This window comes from Mastomys coucha, unplaced genomic scaffold (assembly GCF_008632895.1).
Source record: "Mastomys coucha isolate ucsf_1 unplaced genomic scaffold, UCSF_Mcou_1 pScaffold11, whole genome shotgun sequence".
Lineage (NCBI taxonomy): Eukaryota > Metazoa > Chordata > Mammalia > Rodentia > Muridae > Mastomys > Mastomys coucha.
Window position 1 is genome coordinate 9,154,410 of NW_022196893.1, and position 20,882 is coordinate 9,175,291.

General features: G+C 51.0%; 1 protein-coding gene across 2 annotated transcripts in view; it reads right to left on the reverse strand.

The window, feature by feature from the left end:
- Window positions 1-20,882, reverse strand: part of Il2rb (interleukin 2 receptor subunit beta) — a 31,364-nt gene that overhangs the window by 6,345 nt on the left and 4,137 nt on the right. Inside the window, exons 1-5 of one of the 2 annotated variants that reach the window (XM_031348628.1) lie at window positions 8,153-8,441; window positions 4,915-5,035; window positions 4,061-4,175; window positions 3,416-3,497; window positions 1,383-1,488 (exon numbers count right to left, since the gene is read on the reverse strand). In XM_031348628.1, the coding sequence (XP_031204488.1) occupies window positions 1,383-1,488; window positions 3,416-3,497; window positions 4,061-4,175; window positions 4,915-5,002 (391 nt within the window). In that variant the 5' untranslated portion in view covers window positions 5,003-5,035; window positions 8,153-8,441. Of the gene's footprint in view, window positions 1-1,382; window positions 1,489-3,415; window positions 3,498-4,060; window positions 4,176-4,914; window positions 5,036-8,152; window positions 8,442-20,882 lie in introns of those variants that run through there. The other variant, XM_031348638.1, reaches the window with a different exon arrangement.

The window sequence follows — 20,882 nt, forward strand, 5'->3', positions numbered from 1 at the left end:
CTGTCCCTCCTCCTCTGCACCTGCTGGCCCTCCACCTCTGCACCTGTGGCCCTCCTCCTCTGCACCTGTTCTCCCTCTCCTTTGCACCTGCTCTCCCCCCTCTTCTGCATGTGCCCCCTTTCTTCCCTTTCTCACATCCCATTGTGAACCTGTTCTGTTCCCTCCTCCATACCCACCTACCTCTCCCTCTCTCTGAGCCCACTCTACCACACTTTGAACCTTCTTCCCTCCCTCCTGGCCCCTGTTCCTCTTCCTCTGCAGCCACGCCTCCTCATTCCTGTGCTTAAATGGCACAGCCTTCCCCAGCCATGCTTCCCCCTGCACCCCTTGCCCTTGTTGTTCTGCCTACATCCAAAAGGGTGAATCTTTAGGGGATCTCATTCCTTTTGTGCCCATTGATGCCTGCGTCTGGGACTGTGCCGTGAGGCTTTGGTACGTGAGGCACTCTTCAGGAGTAACTAATCAACTGCTGAGTGATTGGCAGACAGCCTCGGTCTGCTTGAAAACTGATCTGAGAGCTGTGCAGGCATCAGCTCATGAACTTTATTTTGTCCATGTATCTGTATTATTGATGTATTTGTATTTATATGAAAACATTTAAATAAGACATAAATTTAAATAATTAGAACATGTAACTATAATTACATAGCCTTCTTGTAAATTTATATCTGTGCATCCCACTAGTATACATGTTAAATGTAAATATAAATTATAAACAGCTATGATTCATTTCTCAATTATACTATTTATACACTCATTCAATATATTTGTTTATTAATATTTGTGAGAGTGTGTGGGCACAAGCTTGGAAAGTGCTCTACCAACCTGAGTGGATTTTAAGTGTGACATTTACTTCATTTTCCCTGAGCTAAACTGCTTTAAGCCTGCCCATAGAACACTAGGTTTTTTTTTTCCTGTGTCTTGAAGGCTGAGCAGTTTATGCATCTCAATATTCCTTCCTGTCACAAGGACCTCAAGTATCCCCATTCTACAGAGAAGAAAACTGAGGCCCCAGATGTGACCTGCCAGCCTGATGCATCAAGGCAGGGGAGGCGACTTGACTTCTGCCTGGATCTCACCTCTGCCCCTTCTCTTCTCTAGAGGTCAGAAAACACTCAGCAACTCAAGAGCTTCCTGCCTGTCCAGGCCTGGACTTGAGTGCTCCTGAGAGGAGCCTCGGGGCCAGCAGAGACCCTCCAGGAGCTCTCAGTCCAGCAGGGAGACAGACCCACAACTAGATGAGAGCTGAAGTGAGAATCTTCCAGGCAGGGGTGGGGTGGGGTGGGAAGGTCAGAGCTAGGGGGAGCTTTTCACATAGGCACCGGGGCAGACTCGGAGACTGATGAGTGAGTCAGGACCCACACACCGAGCTTCATACTCACGGTGGTCAAAGGGATGGAAGGTGCAGGTCTTCACCTTATGCCAACCTTCATCTTCCTGGCACACCACACTTATGTCGAGGAGGTCCACGGAGGTCAGTGACTGAGACTACAGGGGAGGAGAGGCAGAGAGGTGTGGCTGCCAGAGGCCATTGAGAAAAGGGGACCATTGAAATGTCAAGGTAAGGCCATACTCTGCCTCTAGCAAGCTGTCTAAGGCAAGGGGTAGCCAATGACCACATTCCAATAAAACTTTATTTACAAGCGGAGGCAGCAGCTAAGGTCATTCAGTGGTCCCCGATACAAACTGAAGTAGGCCCAGGATTGGAAGGAAGCTACCCAATCACAAGAGATATGCAAGTAGCCAAGCCCCCAAGAAGGACAGCCATAGCGAAAGTGGAATCAGACCCGTTCACTTAGCCCTGACTCTCCTGGAAGGAGATGACTAGCTGCCGAGTGAGTCCCAGGCCGGCGCGGCTCACAGCTTGCTGATGAGCACAGTAGGTTCCTCTCCACCCTGCTCCCTGAGACCACTCAGCTTGACAGCAGGATGTGGGTTCACATGAGGCCACTGCAGACATGGCTCCCCAGAATGACCAAAGCTTAGAGATGAGTGGCTGTCCCCCTGAGTAGGCGGCAGGAGGAGGCTCCGAGGCAGGCCATGGTAGGACCTACGCTCTGGGGCTAGCTGGCAGTTTGCAGTCTGAGCCTTAGGGCCTGGCCCTTCCCACCTGCGCCAGCCTTCAGCCTGACCATCAGAGTTCCCTGACCAACCAATCCGCCGGGCACTGCATCCTCCCGCTTCATGGAGGACACTGCCCTCATCTCTCACAGCTGTTGCCAGCTCAGGTTCAGACACTTAACAAAGTGTAACTCGGTTATTATTGTTACGGTTGGTCCAAAGGCATTGCCAGTACCAGGCTGCTGGGAACTTCTGGTCCCTCTTCTCACATAAATTACCTCATTGAACTCTCACCACCCTCTGAGATAGACATATACTATTGCCATTCCCATTAGTTAGCCCAGGGTACTGGAACACAGAGAGGGTTAGGGACTTGTCTAAGGCCACACAGCTAAATACTAATCGGACCAGGATGGAAGCCAGTTTCCTATAAAGCTCCCAGACTGGCATAGCCGGAGGCTTACCAGCTGTGTTGTGCATCTCCCCTGCTCTTTCTTTGAGAAAACGTGAACCTGCCAAAGGCTGGACAACACAGCCTGGATTCCCTGGGACAAACCCTGCCCCTGCCTCTCTCTGCCTCTGTCCCTGCCTCTCTCTGCCCCTACCCCTGCCCCTGCCCCTGCCCCTGCCCCTGCCCTGCCCCTGCCCTGCCCCTGCTCCTGCCCTACCCTGCCCCTGCCTAGAGGGTTTAAGGAAAAATTTAAGTTACATCCACATGGTCTAAACCTGGGACTCTGCAAGAGGGAGCTGAGCAATACAGAAAAGTCACCAGAAGCCCATAGGCCCGGGGTCAGTTCCAGCTCAGCTGTTCATGACTTTGGCAGATACCACATCTCTCTGAGCCTTAGAGGCTCCCCTGATAAGGAGACAGAATCATCAGGGTCTACTTATGACTCTCAGCATCCCCTCTGTCCAAGAATGACCCTTTGAGGGAGCTTCCATTTTCTTTCCTATTTTATGTGAGGGGAAACTGAGGCCCTGAAGCTGCACAGAGTCACTGAGCTGTTGTGAGGTAGCAACAGGGCCAGGATGCTCAACTCTAGCATGCCACTGTCCCCTACACCCTAGAGACCGAGGCCTCAGCTGGAGTCTGGCATGATTGTCATTGTCTGGGATGCAAAAGGATGGCAAGACCCAGAGAGAAGAGTTGGGGCAACAGTTCATGAAGGGGCAGCACGGGTACAGAGCCAGCACCTCAAAACCCCACCTCCCGTTCCTCCCTCTCAGCCCAGGTGGCCTGGTCTGCATTACCAGGTTGATGCTTGCAGAGGTTCAGGTCCACAGCTGGAAGGACTTGACACACCACACACACACACACACACACACACACACACACACTGCTCATGCTACTTACGTCTGGGAAGGGCCCGAGAATCAGGTTGCAGGCCCAGGATGCCTGCCTCACGAGAATTAGCTCACAGGTTTTGTTCCAGGGTCTTGTAGAACAGAAAAGTCCCATCAGAAACCAAGGCGGGACTACAGAGCCATCCTTTCTCAGGCCCCAGGGACAGCAGCACCGTAGGCGAGCGGCCAGCTGTCTCCGGTGCTCCCCAGGCTCTTTCCCTCCACAACACTTTTTCCTGTCTTACTGCCCCTGCCCCCTGCCCTAGCCTGGCCTCCCAGCAGCCAGAGTGACCAAGAAACACAAATCCACTCAGCCCCACCCCCGCACAAGAGCGCCTGCCCACCCGAGAGTAGTGCGGGTTATCTCAAAATGCCAGATTACAAAACAAAACAAAACCAAACCAAACCTTAGGAAGCGCCAAGTACGCACACCTTGATGACCTCTCCCACGAAGTCTAACCTTGCATGAAAGGCTCACAGCCACTGTCCCCAAACAACCTGGTCCAGGACCTTGCCAGCTCTCAACTAAAGCCTGGATCATACCCACTTTCGGGGGCCCAAATGACTGGGTGTCTGAGCCTGGTGCTAACAACTGTGGATCTCAAGCCCAAGAATCCACAGCTCTGAGGTTCTGGTGGGACCAGGCTACACTCACCGTAGGCTTGGCCGGGCATGGATGTGGCAGGTTTTGACATTCAGGGCCTCTTTGTGGCTCCACACGCAGGAGACGTTGGCTCTTGAGTTGTAGAAACACTCAAGATGGGAACAGTCTGTGGACAAAGTGGGGTGTGAGTGGCTGGCTACAGGACATACCTGGCCTATGGACATGTCTACTACCTTGCACTTAGCACCTTGTGCCTGCCCCAGGAAGAGGTAGGGGACTCAGCTGGGAAGAAAAGGAATTCTAGTTCATTTCATTTCTCTCTCTCTCTCTCTCTCTCTCTCTCTCTCTCTCTCTCTCTCTCTCTCTCTCTCCCCTCTCTCTCTCCCCCTGTGTGTGTATGTGTGTTCATGTGCATGCGTGTAGATGCACATGTCAGAGATACCATGGTATGAGTATAGAGGCCAGAGGACAACTTTTGGAAATCTCCTTCTATCATAGTATCTGAGAGATTGAACTCAGGCTGTCAAGTGTGTGGGACAAACACTTTACCCAGTGGGGTCACCTTGCCAGCTCATTCCTGACTTGTTTTTATATGAGTGTTGGGATTCTGGATTCCAGTTATCATGTTTACATAGTAGGCATTCTGCCCACTGAGCCACTCGTCACAACCCCAATTCAGACCCATTTCAAAGTGTCCATGGCCAAGCAGGCCCAATCAACAGTCTCTGCATGTGTCTGGAAGAAGCCTGTGCAGGCTCAGGAAGATAGATACCTGCCCTTGGGTCCAATTGCCTTGCCCCTCTTCCCAGGCCTCCTGAGCTAGATGGACCTCCTATCTGAAGCAGGAATCTGGGATGTGACCTCCCACCGGGGAAAGTTTGGGCATCAAAATGCTGGGTCCTCACCTTTCACTGCTGCAGATGTCCAAGGTGTAGCCAGGAGAAGGAGGAAGATATAGAGGGACAGACGCCAGGAAAGAGCTATGGTCGCCATCACAGCCAAGAGGCAGAGCTGAGGATGCAAGCCCTAAGTGGAGAAAAAGTGAGAACAAGTCAGAACCTCCACCCCTCTCCACTCTCCCTCTCCACCCAGCCAGAGCCAGAACAGCACAGCCCCAGGCCCTCTGACACACATGAGTTCACTTCCCCATCCTAATCAGCTGTCCTGTCTTAAACATTTCACATCAACATCGGTTGTGCACAATCATAAGTAAATCTGCCCCTCAGAGTATCTTCTAAAACCTCCAGGGATGCCTAAAACATCCAACCAAACCAATCCTCACACAGACCGTTTTCCTTATAAATTACTAACCCATCACAAGAAACTGATGGCAGTAGGTGGCAATACAAAAAAGTTCCTAGGGACAGCCACCGGCTCTCCCAAGCACAGTGTGAATGAGGTCTCTCCCACCTGAAGAGTCTTCCGGCAGATGCCCACCCCGTGTACCCAGGTGAGATGAGGTGACAGGGACTCAGCTCTGTGGGCACTGCACAGGTGACGCCCACAGTGAGTGGGCAGCATCCACACCATAGTTGTTCTGAAGGACAGCTCAAGACTTTATAGCACATGACTTAGAACAGTGTTCAATTTGAAAACACACATGCACATATGCACACACACACACACACACACACACACGCATGCACACATATGCCTGTGTATGTATACGAGTCATAGACAGTCCATAAGAACAAGGACATTTGGATTCCGTTCATTTCCGGGTCTCTGATCTCCAAATGAATACCTATCATAGGGCTACCAAGAGCACCAACTTCAGCCCTGAGGAGCACGGAAGGCAAGACTGCACCCTGCCCTAGATGGCTCTTGCTGTCAGGCTGGCGGCTCTTGTCTGGCCCTCTAAAAGCCGCTCCGGAGTTTTCCTTCCCACATTGCCCCCAAGGCTCCTGGTATCCTTTAAGGCCCATTTCCCATTTCCCTTTTCACTAGTTCTGCGGCACTCTCCCTTGCTCCCCTTTGAAGGGAGGGCAGTCTGCCTTGGGTTGCTGTCCATCCCTCTGGCTTGACATCTACCAAGACTGCTACAGCAGAGTGCCCACTCCAAACTGCTGAACCTGTAACACAGAAGGTCCTCAATAAATGTCATGCACTGAAGGACTGTGCTCGGGGGTCTGTGGGGCACCCTAGTGACAGCGTTCACTGAACACTGCCCAGACCTCGTGCCAACGTCTTCATGTTTCCAGACACTCTAGGCTGCCCGGCAGCTCAGCAGCTGTTTGGTGTCCTTGCTACACAGACAAGGAGACCAAGGCTCCCAGGGCCAAGTCTACAGAGCTGGGCTTCCACCCTAGACCTCCTTGGCCTGGAGGGTCAGCTCCCTGCAGATGCTTGGGTAGAGAGGGACTCCTAACAGGTCCCTGCAAGAGCCCAAGCAAGGGGTTTCCACCGCCCCTCATGAGCCCAACAGGATCTGAAGCACTATAGGTCCTCGATGAGGCCACAAGCCAGGTTAGACCCAGGCATCTGAACAACCTCATGATGGGGGCTGGGAGGTGGGGGAGGGCATAACCCTGGGGGAGAGGAAGAGGGATAAAAAGGGCAAGATTACAGCTAGGCCACAAGCCGCAACCAAAAACAGAGAATGTCTAAGGAAAGGCACTCCAGACTGCTCCCCACCCCTGGCTGAAGAGGCACAGAAGCATCGCCCATCATGGACAGTGTTGGATGGGAAGAACATATAGAAGGTTCTGGAAGGGTCAGGCTGAGGGCAGGGTAGCTCCAAGCAGTCAGGGTGGTCGCAGCTCCCTTCAGCAAGTCTCTGGGAGACTAAGAAAACCACTCAGAATGACACAGCACAAGGCCAGCCTCGGGCAGAGTGAACACAGCCGAAGACTTCAGAGTCCCAGGCACTGTCCCCTGAGGCTCACCCACGCATGCCCTTCACAACTACCAGACGTTCCCACCCCTGACTCATATGCCTCCACTGAGGCCCTGACAAAATCTGTCATCCCACAGGCCCAGGCTGCTCTAACTGGGTCACCTGATTTCCAGTACAATGATGATGTTGACGGAGGAGGGTCAGCCATGAGTGACAGCTGTGTCATGCTCCCTTCGTCAGACTGACCTGCACATGTCACTGAGAGGCCTCACAGCATGACAGCAGGTTCTGTGACTGCTCCTTCCAAATGGGAAGATCAAGGCATAAACCAGCCCTGTTTCCCAGGATAAAAGTTCAGTGCTGGGGCAGTCTGAGGCCTCATAGGTCTGTGAGGTCCAGAGTCAACTGAAGGCCGATGACAAGCAGGAGCTTGAGTATCAGACCTGGTGGCCTTTGGGCTCAGAGATCCTTTCTCTGGCCACCTCCCCAGAGACACACACATTCACAAAGATACACACACACACACACACACACACACTACTGCTCACCTCTTGCTGTTCAGCTGAGGAGTATGTAAAAGAAAGGGGACCTTCAAAGGTAGCTCTGCCTTCCTCAGTCACCCACCTTGGCCCTGAAGTACTACAAAAACAGCTAAAGGTGGGAGGCCCCTACCTCAGGCCGCCTCAGAGACGGAGTCCAGTGCCTGGAGATGCTCTTGACCTCTGCAGCCACTCGGTAACGTCAGAGACAAATCTAAGCTAGAACTCTACCTCTGACCTACAGCCTAGAGCCCTCAGAAAACTGACAATCAACATAGCTGACTCCACAGCCAGGTCCCAGAAGAGATTCCTTCTCTCTTCCTCACTAAGGAGTATTCCCTAGGCTGAGATGCACTCCACAGGAGTCAGGGTTGGATCCCACCTGCCCCATACACAACATGCCACCTCTGAACACTGATTCTAGCTACGCACCTTTTCCTCCACCCTTCTGGGCTAAGACATCCCCACCCAGGACCCAGGGAAGGACCTCATAGCCAAAATGGCTCACAGCCTCCCACTGTATAGACTGGGAAGAAGCCACAGTGCCCTGATATTGGAAGGGGCCTATTCTTAAAGGAAAAACCATGACAACCAGGCTACCCCATCCCCAGGGGATCCTAAGACACAGTTAATCATCAAAGCCCAGACAGAAACTACAAAGGGAACCAAATCAGAGATGAGTACCTCCCCAGCTCCCTGTCCCCTGGGATGACTAGCAAGAGGTAGTGGGGTGCCCTGGATTCCCAGAGGACCACACAGGGGCATCACCTGGCTGCAACATGGAGTTGTGTCGAGATATTCCCTGCAGTCCTGGAGGCTGGGTCCACGGCCATCTCCTGCTCCGAAGCTTAGGTAGCAGACAACAGCTAGGCCAGCAACAGACTGAAACCCAGGGCGAGCCCACTTCCTGTATAGAGGATGAGGGGCAAGGCCCAATGGGAGGTAGAGAGATGGGGGGTGATGAGGTAGCCTGAAACTCCACACACACCTAGCAGCGATAAGATCTCCTCCTACGCCCAGGGGCAGCCACTGAATGTGGTGGCACACACACTCACACAGTCACTGTGGTACAGGGACCTAGCTATGCACAGAACCTGAGGGGGCAGGCCCTTCTTTGCCTACTCCACCCACACTACATCTCACACATGTTACTCTAACACCATTGTCTTCTGGCCTCTCACCCTCTCCTCTCCCTCTCCCTCTCCCTCTTCTCCCTCTGCCTCTGCCTCTCCCTCTCCCTCTCCCTCTCTCTTTCCCTCTCCATCTCCCTCTCTCTCTCATCTCCCTCTCTCTCTCTGTCTGTCTCTGTCTCTGTCTATCCCTCTCTCTCTCACCTCCCTCTCTCTCTCTGTCTATCTTTGTCTCTCTCTATCTCTCTCTCTCTCTCCCTCTCCCTCTCTCTCTTTCTCTCACTCTCTTACCTTCTTCTTTCTCTCTGTCTCACTGTCTCTGTCTCTGTCTCTGTCTCCCTCTCCTCCCTCTCCCTCTCCCTCTCCCTCTCCCTCTCCCTCTCCCTCTCCCTCTGCCTCTTCCTCTCCCTCTCCCTCTTTCTCTCACCTCCCTCTCTCTCTCTGTCTGTCTCTGTCTCTGTCTATCCCTCTCTCTCTCACCTCCCTCTCTCTCTGTCTCTGTCTCTCTCTGTCTATCCCTCTCTCTCTCTCTCTCTCACCTTCCTCTCTCTGTCTGTCTCTGTCTCTCTCTTTCTGTCTATCTCTCTCTCTCCCTCTCCCTCTCTCTCTTTCTCTCACTCTCTTACCTTCCTCTTTCTCGCTCTCTCACTGTCTCTGTCTCTGTCTCTGTCTCCGTCTCCCTCTCCCTCTCCCTCTCTCCTTTCTCTCACTCTCTTACCTTCCTCTTCCTCTCTGTCTCACTGTCTCTGTCTCTGTCTCTGTCTCTCTCTCTCTCTCTCTCTCTCTCACACACACACACATATACGCAAAGGCACACGCATGCACACGCTCTAACACCGAAGCCACCCACAAACACATCTTCCCTCTAGGACCTAGAGTCTAGGTATCCTCTTTGCTGATCCCCATTCTAGCCATCCCCCAGCCCCTGCTACATGCCACCTTTTACCTCAGCCTCTGAGACGTCCTTTACACAGGCTAGCATTCAAAGGTGATTGGTTTTGAAGCTTGACAAGCACTTTGATGGCCACTGGTAGGCTCTTCTATCACTTTCTTCTTTTCAGGGTTGTAAGTTCTAATCCTTCCCCTCTTGGTGAGATGGGGTGGGGCAGGGGGAGTTCAGTTCATGGCTTTTATTTTTAACAACGAAGTCATGAATTTCTCCATAAATGAATGACTATTTATTTACATGTAGTATCACAGGGCCATGGGCCGGAGGGGTTCACTGCCTAGGGACTCCCTGTTTCTGTCTCCCCTTCATCTTAGTTTTAATGCCAGGCTTGGGGAAAATATGACCAGGTTCTGCCTCTTGTGAAAAGAAGGGAAGAATTGTAAGAATTCTGTTCTCTGGACATCACAGCCATCACCATCTTCATCAGAGCAGCTGAAACTGCCACAAGAGAACCTCAAGATTGGACCTGCTGACGTTCATCCCCTCACAAGAAGGAGGGGAAAGTAACATGGATCCCTCACCTGAGGTCCAGCTTCAGCTATGTGTAACTGGACTTAGGGGTACCTTCATGCTAGAGAGTGTAGGTTAGCCAAAGAAGGAATTCCAGTTATGCAGCTATGGGGATACCATCATCCCTGTGACTTCACAGTGACGTAGTTGCTTGGGGATTACCCATGCTGATTTAAGCAACCCCTCACTCCATAAACGTGCACAATAGACTCACTAGCTCCCTGGGCCTGTGGACTTTAGTGGAGCTGTTTCTTGGTCTCTCATCAGAAATCTGGGGATGCCAGAGAGTGAAATCAAAGACCCTAAAAAAAGAGACGAGATGAGCCAGGGAAGGAGGCGTGTGGACTGTCATGCTGGGAAGAGTCCTCCCCCCCCCCCCCCCCCCACTAGCTGGACTCACTGAGCTTCAGTTCACAAACCTGTAAAATGAGATACTATTTTAGGTTCCTTGCAGTGACAAAATTCCCAGGCAAAGCTGCTCCGACTTGTCAACCAGGAAGTAGGGAGACAGGAGAAGGCTGAGGACAGGATACATGTCCAAGGCATGTTCCCAGGGACCATCCTCCTCCAGCTTCCTCCCACCTCCTAACAGCTCATCAAGCTACAGGTCATCCCTGGACCTGTGGCATCCTCATGGCCGCATCCCTATCCTATAGCCATATCAGGGCTCCAGACTTCCTGCACAGAGCTGTCTGGGGACCACCTCATAGACAGACTGGACTAGGGTTTTATCAGTTCCTGCCTGGGCATGTGGTGAGGACTGACACACAGGAAGGTATCCATGGAGACTTGGGATAAAAGCCAGTTCTCCTTGACAAGGTGTGAATGGGTCCCCCAAATGCTCGTGCATTAGAAATCCAACCGCAACCCCCGTCAGGCAGTGGTGGCACACACCTTTAATCCCAGCACTTGGGAGGCAGAGGCAGGCAGAGGCCAGCCTGGTCTACAGAGTGAGTTCCAGGACAGCCAGCGCTACACAGAGAAACCCTGTCTCGGAAAACCAAAAAGAAAAAAAAAAGAAAAAAGAAAAAGAAATCCAACCCCCCAAATTTATATATTGATTGTGAGAGCAAAAACCTCAGAGGCCATTAGGGTGGGGTGAGGTCATGAAGGTGGCTTCCTACAACGGCACTGATATAGAAGAGAGACAGGAGCCAGCATGGCACTCCATCCAGCCATGTGACGCCTTTGACCTGCCCTGATATGGAAGGAAGGCCTTACCACTGCCGCTGTCAATGTTCTAGAAGCTTCACAGCTGTGGGCCTACCAGACTTCAATTCTCTGACATACTGAGTTACAGCCACAGAAAACGGCTAATGACTCTCTCCTGTCCCACCTGCCTCCTCCCCTGGGAGATTCTTCTAGAACAGTAGAAAGTAGGAAACACAACCACAGTGATGGGGAAATTGACAGGCCAGGTTTCCTAAGCATTGAAAAATTCTGGAAGCTTCTTAGGAAGCCGTGATAACCAGCTCTTGGCTTTGCATGCAGACCTTGGACTTAGCTTCTCCACCCAGATAAATGGAATCAGTTAAAAATAATAATAATAAAGCACATGTAAAGTCAAAGGGAGTAATTGTCCCTAGGCAAAGTTAAAAAGCACAGGTCCAGTTGTGAATGACCCAGTGTCATCATAGCTTGGTCTGGGGGGATGGGCCTGACTGGCCTCTCCCTCCTCCTCCATCTTCCCCTCACCCCTTCCTTCAGCCAGAACCTACTAAGAACCTACTAAGCTGCCAGGCCAGGGGCTGGGAGAAGCACAGTCTCTGACCTGTGAGGCATAGTAGGGGCACATAGAGGCATGAGGAGAAAGGTGGGCTTATGCTCCCCACACCCTGCCTGGCATCCTCCCTAGACTCCATTCCCAGCCATCCTTGTGAGGAGGTAGAACCTAGGACCCAGTACAGCCAGTGGGGTGGGAGGTGAATGGCTTAATCTACATCAAGGTCCTAAAGACCCCAGTTTTAATTTATCTGTCTCTGTTTTTCCAGCCACCTTCTATCTCTCTACCTTTCTATCTCTTCTCTATCTCTTTGTCTATCTATCCATCCATCCATCCATCCATCCATCCATTCTTCCATCTACCTCCTGTCCCTCTCTTCCTCGCTGGGATTTCTGGTCTGTAAGGCAAGTGAGGCACAGCCCTCACCTTCACCCTCATCTGCACAGCAGTACAGGCCACTGGACAGAGCAGGGTCCATAGGCCTAGCACCATCCAGTTGCAGGGGAATGTGCCAACTTTCTTCCCATCCCAGAGACCACAAAAAGTTCCTGCCCAGCATCCAGAATAGGCAGCCATGATGGCCTTGCTTCAGCCCCAATCAGGTCATTACACCCCGTTCTCTGGAGAGTTTCCAGAATTCTCATCCCACAGCCTGAGCTTGGAAGCTTATTCTGAAAGCCCACAGGAGCCTCCAGGCTTTTGGGTCTCAAGGAACATCTCACCCCAGCTTCCTCCAGCCTGGGTACTAGTACAGGTTATCAACTGGGCATCAGATTTTGGGATTCTCACGTGTCACAGGCAGGACTCTATGTAGCATTCACAGAGCATCCTAGCAGAAGATAGAGTCCCCTTAGAGCCCTGTCCTGTGGTCCTGAGAAACCAGCATTTCTCCCAAGGCATTGTGAAGAAGAACCTCATAGAAGCTTCTTAGATGTTAGAGGACTGACAGGACCCACCTAGTTACCCCAGGTCGCTTACTGGAGATTGCTGTGCTTGGTTAACCCCCGCCACCATCACCCCTCATTACAAGGCTCTCTTTCCTTGTATCATCCATGTCGTGGTCCCCACAGTCACTGCTCCTGGGCCCTTTATATTCCTCTTTCCTGCATCCTCACAGGGTTCCACTGTGAATAAACTTCCCTGGACCCTCCTCTTTCAGTTTCAAGATTACCCACTACTGCAGCCAGCCCCACCCAAGGACCCCATTTTCACAGGGGCAGTGAGATGCCTGCATTTGAATTTCCTGGCCCCAATGTCCCTTCTTAGCTGTGATTTTCCCCGTTGCCCACCACATCACTGCCCCGTAGGAGACTAAGCCATACTATGCCCGAGAAGCCTCCCCTCCCCTCTGCACCCTGGAATCTAGGTGTGTGGCTCTGTACTGGATAGTTTTATATCAACTCAACAGGAACTGAAGTCATCTGAGAGGAGGGAATCTCCATTGGGAAAATGCTTCTAGAAGATCAGGCTCTAGGCAAGCCAGTAGGACATTTTCATAATTAGTGATTGACAGGGGAGGGCCCAGACCATTGTGGGTGATGCCATCCCTGAGCTGGTGGTCCTGGGTTCTACAAGAAAGCAAGCTGAGCAAGCCATGGGGAGCAAGCCAGTAAGCAGCATCGCTCCATGGCCGCTGCATCAGCTCCTGCAGCTAAGTTCTTGCCCTGTTTGAGTTCCTGCCCTGAAATCCTTCAGTGATGAGCAGCAATAGGGAAGTCTAAGATGAATAAACCCTTTCCTCCCCAACTTGCTTTTTGGTCATGATATTTTGTCACAGGAATAAAAACTCTAACTAAGACAGGCTGCAATACTCCACATCACTTAAGCTTCTGAGAGCTGCCAGGATCCATGCTGCAGTCCCCAGATCTCAGTACCAGCTCCTCCCACAAGCTCCTACCCCCCTGCATCAGTACAGTACCCGCTCCTCCATCTCATTGTCACTGACCTGTTCGAGCCCAGTCCCCACAAGCTGCCTCCACCCCTTTCTACCAGCAGCAGTGGCCCAGCTCAGCATCAACAGGAAAGAAGAAAAGGGCAGCTTAAGGTGAGAGAAGATTTATTTCTCTCACAAACATACGAAGAGGTCCAGAGGTGGCAGTCCAGGCTGACAGGTGGCTTTATAAAGCCAGAATCCACAACCAACTGTCTTCCCCCCCTACCCCAGACATCCTCAACAACCACTCTGCTGCCTCCTCACAGACCAAAAGAGCTATTTGGGTACCATCCACCATATCCTCATTCCTCCAACTAGAAAGCAGAGAAAGAAGCAAAAGGCGTGTCTCTAGCTATTTAGGACCGCTCCCTAAAGACGCCTGGCTATTTCTTTTTTCCTTCGGTATGTGCACGTGTGTGGTAATATGCGTGTGTATACACATGTGATGGAAGTAGACCATGCAAGCATGCAGAAGCCAGAGAAAGAGGTCAGGTTCCCTACTCCATCACTCTGATTTGTTCCCCTGAGGCAGGGTCTCTCAGTGGACCTGGGGCCAAGTCAGCATGCAGTAAGTGATGTCCATATTGGGGATTAAAATAGTGCGTGAAAACACTTCCAACTTTTATGTAGTTTGGGGGGATTAGAACCCAACCCTTCCTGTGTGTGCAGTAAGTGATCTTGCTTGTTTAGTCACCACCCCACCCCAGCCCCCAGAAGAGTCACACTGAACCTGGAGCTCATGAGTTTACTCGACTGTTTAACTGTGAGCCCCTGGGATCCTCCTGTCTTTGCCGGATCTGGGATCAAACTCAAACCTCAGGCTTGCACAGCAAGCATGCTACCCAGTCTGCCCTAACTACTTTAGCTTTGCATTGGCTATCACTAAGTCATGTGACAGTCCAGAAGCAACCAAGAAAGTTCATAGCTATAAATGGAGGGCACCATTCCTGCCTCTGCCACAGTCCATTCTCCACCAACCATTGAAAAGATCCCATTATCTGCTGAGCCACCCTCCCCGCTGGCCTCACCACCCCCTGCTCAGCTCGGATGGCATCACTCATCCAGGGGACACTGTGACCCAGCTAGAGCCCACTCCTTCACTAAGGCTAAGTCCTGCCTTCTGCTATCCTGAAGAAAAGGCCCCACCCCACCCCCCACGGTATCAGCCTCACTGATGGCCCATATTCTAGTCTTCTCGTTGGCCAATAGCCTAACAGGTATCTGACTCCAGGTCTAGTCCCTATAGCACTGAAAGCTTCCCCTCCCAACTGAGAAAGGGTACAGGGTAGGAAGGACCCTCAGAGGGACCCAACTGAGGTAAGGACAAGGAACAATATCTTAGGGGTTTGCTGCTGTGAACAGACACCATGACCAAGGCAACTCTTACATGGACAACATTTAATTGGGGCTGGCTTACAGGTTCAGAGATTCAGTCCACTATCATCAAGGCAGGGGTACGGCAGTGTCCAGGCAGGCATGGTGCAGTAGGAGCTGAGAGTTCATCTAAAGGCTGCTAGGGAGAAGATTGGCTCTCACATGGTTAGGAGGAGGGTCTCATTGCCCACCCCCACAGTGACACACTTTCTCTAACAAGGTCACACTTCCTAATAGTGCCAGTCCCTGGGCCAAGCATATTCAAACCACCACAGTCTTGTGGCTAGTTACTGGGAGCTCAACCAACACCTACTCTTCCTAGGGACCCTCCATCCTCCAATGCCAAAGTTAGAAGGTACCATCTTCTATGCGTGCCTAAAATGGTCCCACTTTTCTGGTAGACAATCTGACGTCTATTGGCATCTCCAGATGTGGCCCAGAAATCATGTCTAACATGCCTCCGACAGAGATCCACATGGGAAATGTGTGGAGACTGATAGTGTGGTCATGATGCCATGAGACCAGAGGAAGTGAAACAAGTATCCACAGGAGTTTGGTACTGAGTAAATGGGAAAGAGCAGGGTGGCTGGAAGGAATAGGAAGTTACCGCTGCTCCCTGACCTGGGGCAATCCAAAGGGGTGTGCATGTGTGTGTGTGTGTGTACATGTATGCATGAATGCACATGCATGCACATGTATGCACCCATGCACATGCTATGAGCTAGAGGATGCTTGCACTGAATGACTCCAAGTGGGAAAGCTAGTCACTGCCTAGGATAAGCTTGAACTATATATATATATATCCACTATGGTCTCCTGGGAAGACAGCTAGGAGCCCTGTTTCATAGGAACACAGCATCTCCTGCTTAAAATAAACTAAAACTAAAACTCCAATATAAAGGGAGGTTTCCTTCGTGTGCGCTCCTATCAACCACGATCTCTGTAACCTTGTCGTACAGCCTTGAGTGTACCTCAAGTACTATGGCCCGAAGGAGTTCTGGGTCACCGCAGAGCTCAGAGAGCAAAGCATTTTGTCCATAATTATAACATAATCAGTGGCAAGGTGACCTAACTCGGGTCTCCTTACCGCCTTGCCAGAATGTGCCCTTAGGGACAGCCGGGAAAGCTGTGCAAAGCCCATTCCCCCGCCCCGCCCCCGTGGGAAACATGTAGGGCAAGATTCTGTTTGTTCTTTTCTCAAATGTTCTGTTTGCTCAGTCTCTCAAATGGGTTTCGCCAAGATCTCTGATCTTTCTCAGAATACAGGCTAGGTGTCACCTCGAGGAAAGGACGTGTGATGTTTGCAGAACACCTGTGAGAAGCACTTTCTAGAAGCCCTGCTTCCCTTCTGTTCTGCGTTAGTGTTTTTATTAAAGAACTGAAAGTCTAAATGTCCATTTGAGAAGGCTTTGCCTAGCTGTCTTCTCGACCTACACGTCTGCTTGGGGGAAGCAGAAATCAGGGTTAGGGATCCACTCCACCCTGGAGTGGTATCCTTCCCCAACCTCGTGAGGCATGGCTCCAGGACCTGGCAACTAGAGACTCCAATGAACAGGGGACCATTTGTGCCCTGAACAGCAAAGATGGTATGTGGGGCAGTGGGCAGGAACAAAGTAGGTCTGGAGCTATAACGCATACAGACAGCAGCTTAATCCTCCCCTGGCCCTGCCTGTGACACCCAATCATGTCTGTCTCAGCACGACAAGAATCTAAATCAGTTTGGACTGAGAGGAGAGAGCAGAATGTCTTCGTAGTTCTGCTCACATGTACAACCATCTATCAAGGGAGCAACCAGATATCAATGGAGTATCTAGATATACTCCCCATAATCACAGGGCTGAGCTGGGCCTATAGGAGGACAGGAACTCTGGGGTGGTACAAAGTCCCCAGAAGACACTGGGCCACTGATGAGGATTCACAGAAAGTAGGGGGTGTGGCACCTCCTGCCTTGGCTGAGCTATGGCCACCTGAAGCTTCCAAGAGTGTTTTCACCCTGGGACCACATAGCAACCAGACAGGAGGCTCTTGCCATTACTACATACATGAAGGGACACAGCAAGAGCCACCCCAGTTGCAGTGTAAACACAGAAGAAACCCAGTGACATCTGGGGGACAAACAGAAATTAGCTATATTGCAACCCCAGCCTCTTGGCCTCCCAATATTAAGGACTCTTCAGGTGTACAGCCAGAAAAAGTGTGACTCCCTTACCGTTGACAGTAGAGCTGTGAGTCCAAGTGCCCTTGTCCCTGGAGGGTGGCAATGGCAGGTTTCCCTGAGGAGGGACTGAAGGAATGACAGCTCAGAACTGAAGGATCCCATTCAAGATGTAAGATTCTTGTTCTAAACAGGGGCAGGGAGCACATGGGCACACGAAAGAATAAACAAAGCCCCAGGCACCACAAGAGGGAGGCAGCCTGGCACAGTAGGCATAGACAGAGTCCCCAACTGCAGCTGGAGGAGATAGGACTGACTTATTTGAGATGGATGGGGGCGGGGGGGGGGAGCTGGAGAATATGGCATGCTGGTGAGGAATACTGGCTCAATACTGCCAGCAAACTCAGAATTTGCAACAACAGCTGAACGTGGGATATTGTAAGTATTTAACTGGGGGCAGGGTGGCTGTTGCAATGTCTCACTCTGTAACTTTAGGCTCATCTTGAACTTGGAGTAATCCTACTGTCTCAGCCTCCCATGTGATGATGGGACTGCAGGTCCATCCACCACTCCAGCTTGAAGATCGGGATTTAAAGGAGCTCGAAATCCTCCCCGCTAAAAGACTAGCCACTGATTCTAACATAACTGCGTAATCAACCGCTGTCAGCTCACCCGACACAGAGAACACACTGCTGGATGTCGCTGCTGTGTCAGGGAGAAGCACATTCTAAGGGAAGGGGGAGATGAAGTGGAAACTTCTGGTTTCTTTGGAAAGTCATTTATGTCAAATGATGTTTTGCTGGGGCACACAGGTGAAAGGATGTCTTGCTAAAAGCAGACATGTGAAAGAATGTTTGTCTGAAGCAGACACAGGTGAAAGGATGTTTGGATATAGCAAACACGTAAAGGATCAGGAATGAAAGAGTATAACTATAACCCCACAGACAGTAGGAGAGGAGCACTGAGCTTTCGTTTGGTTTGTTCCACCTCGCTGTTCTTCACTAACAACATGCATATATTGGTTCGCCTTACATAGCATTGTTGAGCTCAACTTGTGAAGATGCTGCCAATTGAGAGAAGCTCACCCAAGAACTGCTTGCGAGGTTCCCGCAGCAGCTTGCCACTTCGGAGGCCTCAGGCCAGTTGGTGAGCCCTGTGGTTTCTTCAGGATTGCACTATAGCTGCTGGTTCATGTGTGGTGTCTGCCTGCCCAGAGGACTGGTCTGTAGCTGCTGATTCATATTTGGCATTTGCTATGGAACCGAACTGCTGCCAAAGAATATTGAGTTCACCCCCAAAGGACTATTGCTGAACAGGTCCACTTCCCCCATACCCTAAAAACTTTTCCACTACCTCTGCTAGGTGGTGGGCTAGATGAAGAGTTGAACCCTTATTTAAAGTAAGTTGCAAAAAAATACCTACAGGGAGATGACACGGGGCCCTCTAGAGAGGGCCTTTCTTCTCAGCTGCTTTCCCCCAGCATTTATTTTATGACATCCTACTTGCTGTTCCCATGGCAGCTTTCCCGAAGGTGACTCCTGGCTTGGGGATGTCTCATGGGTTGAAGGTGTCTCTTTCTTTAGGAGCCTTGGTCCCCACCCTGATTAGACTTTATTGTCAACTTGACACACCTGGGAAAAGTATGAGCCTCAGCTGCCTCGATCTGTGGCCATATCGTCGAGAAATTAGCTTGACTAATGATGACTGTGGGAAGACGCAGCCCACTGTAGGTCTCATGGCTCTGGGCTATCTAAGGAAGCTACCTCAGCATGAGCTTGGGAGTGAACGGGTAAGCAGCCTTCCTCTATAGTGTCTGCTTTGACTTCTTGCCCTGACTTCCCTCAGTGATAGATTGTGACCTGGAAGTATAAAGCCAAACCAAGCAACTTCGTCCCAAGCTGCTTTTGGTCAAAATGTTCTATTACGGCTACAGGAAGCAAACCAGGCCAGATACCAACCCACAAGCCACAATCCCAGCCTCTCTTCTCTTTTTCACTTCCCAGCATCTCTTGCAGCTGGGTAGAGACCAGGTTTCTCCCTCAGAAAGCACACCCTCCTTGCCCCCTTTAGAGCCAGAATGCTTGAGGCTCCTCTCTCAGGAATTAACACCTCTCCTGTTGGGCAGTCGGCACTCAGTAATGACATGTAAGAGTTGTACCATGGACCCTGCAGAGCTTCCAATTTCCCTGTGGCTGGCTAGCTACCCCAGATCTCCCTCCCTAAACAACATCCTCTCCCCTGGCCTGTCTATATTACTTTCCTTCATTTTTTTTTAAATAAGTCTCTGTCTAGCCTCAGCTGGTCTTGAACTTGCTACGCAACAGAAGATGGTCTCGAACTCAGGATGCTCTTTGTCTCTATCTCTTGAGTGCTAAGATCGGAGGCCTTCACCACCACACTCAGCTTATGCAGTGCTGTAAACAGAACCCAGAACTTTGTGCATTTTAGGCATGCACTTCCCAACTGAGCTACATCCCTGTTTTTTGTTTGTTTGTTTGTTTGTTTTGCAGGACATGGAGAGACAGGAAACAAAATCTCACATATCCCAGGTTGGCCTGATTTCTTGCCTCAGAATACTGGGTTCTAGGATCACAAGTGTGAGCTGCCACACCCGGCGCTGCCTGCTCCTCTTAATGAAGAATGGCTCTTACACCTTTTCACTGTCTTCATCTGGAAGAATCCACACCATAAGTCTAAGACACATCCATGGCCTGTCAGCCCCTGACAAGAGATGTTCTCAAGCAAGAAGAGTATGGCAGGAAGAAGAGATCCTAAGATAGTCATTCCACCATGCACAAGGGTTCACAGTCTCTCCTTACAGTCCTCCTTAAATGCCTTCTTCTGCCTCTTCAGTCAGACTTACCAAAACCCAGCCCAGAGGCTACTGCAAACCTAACTATTCTGTTCTCAAAGAGACCAGTCCTCTGAGTATGGTCATCTGGGGATGCACTGTCAATGCAAATTCACTGGGGCTTGAGAGGTGGCTCAGTGATGAACAATCATGAGGAACAGAGTCTGGACCCTAGTACCTGCTTAGTGAGCTCAGCATCTGTAAGACAGCTGGAAGTCCAGCACAGAGGTATCCGATGCCCTACTCTGACCTCTTCATGTGCACACACATGCACTCTCCAGTGCACACTCAACACAGCCACACAGCTGGGGGGGGAGGAGAGGAGGGAGAGAGGAGAGGGGGAGAGAGGAGAGGAGAGCAGGGAGAGAGGAGAGCAGGGAGAGAGGAGAGGAGAGGAGGGAGAGAGGAGACGAGGGAGACAGGAGACGAGGGAGACAGGAGAGAAGGGAGAGTGAGATAGAGAGATAGTTAGAGATAGAGAAAGAGATAGATAGAGAGAGAGAAGGGAAAGGGGAGAGGAGGGAGATAAGGGATAGAGAGAGATAGAGATAGAATTAGATAGAGATAGAGAAAGAGATAGAGAGAGGAGGGAGGGAGAGGAGGGAGAGAGGAAAGGAGGGAATGAGAAGAGGGAGAGAGGAAAGGGGAAAGAGGAGAGGAGGGAGAGAGGAGATAGAGTTAGAGATAGAGAAAGAGATAGAGAAAGAGAGGAGGGAGGGAGAGGAAGGAGAGAGGAAAGGAGGGAAAGAGAAGAGGAGGGAGAGAGGAGAGGAGTTAGAGAGGAGATAGAGATAGAGAGATAGAGTTAGATAGAGATAGAGAAAGAAAGAGGAGGGAGATTGGAGATAGAGTTTGATAGAGAAAGAGATAGAG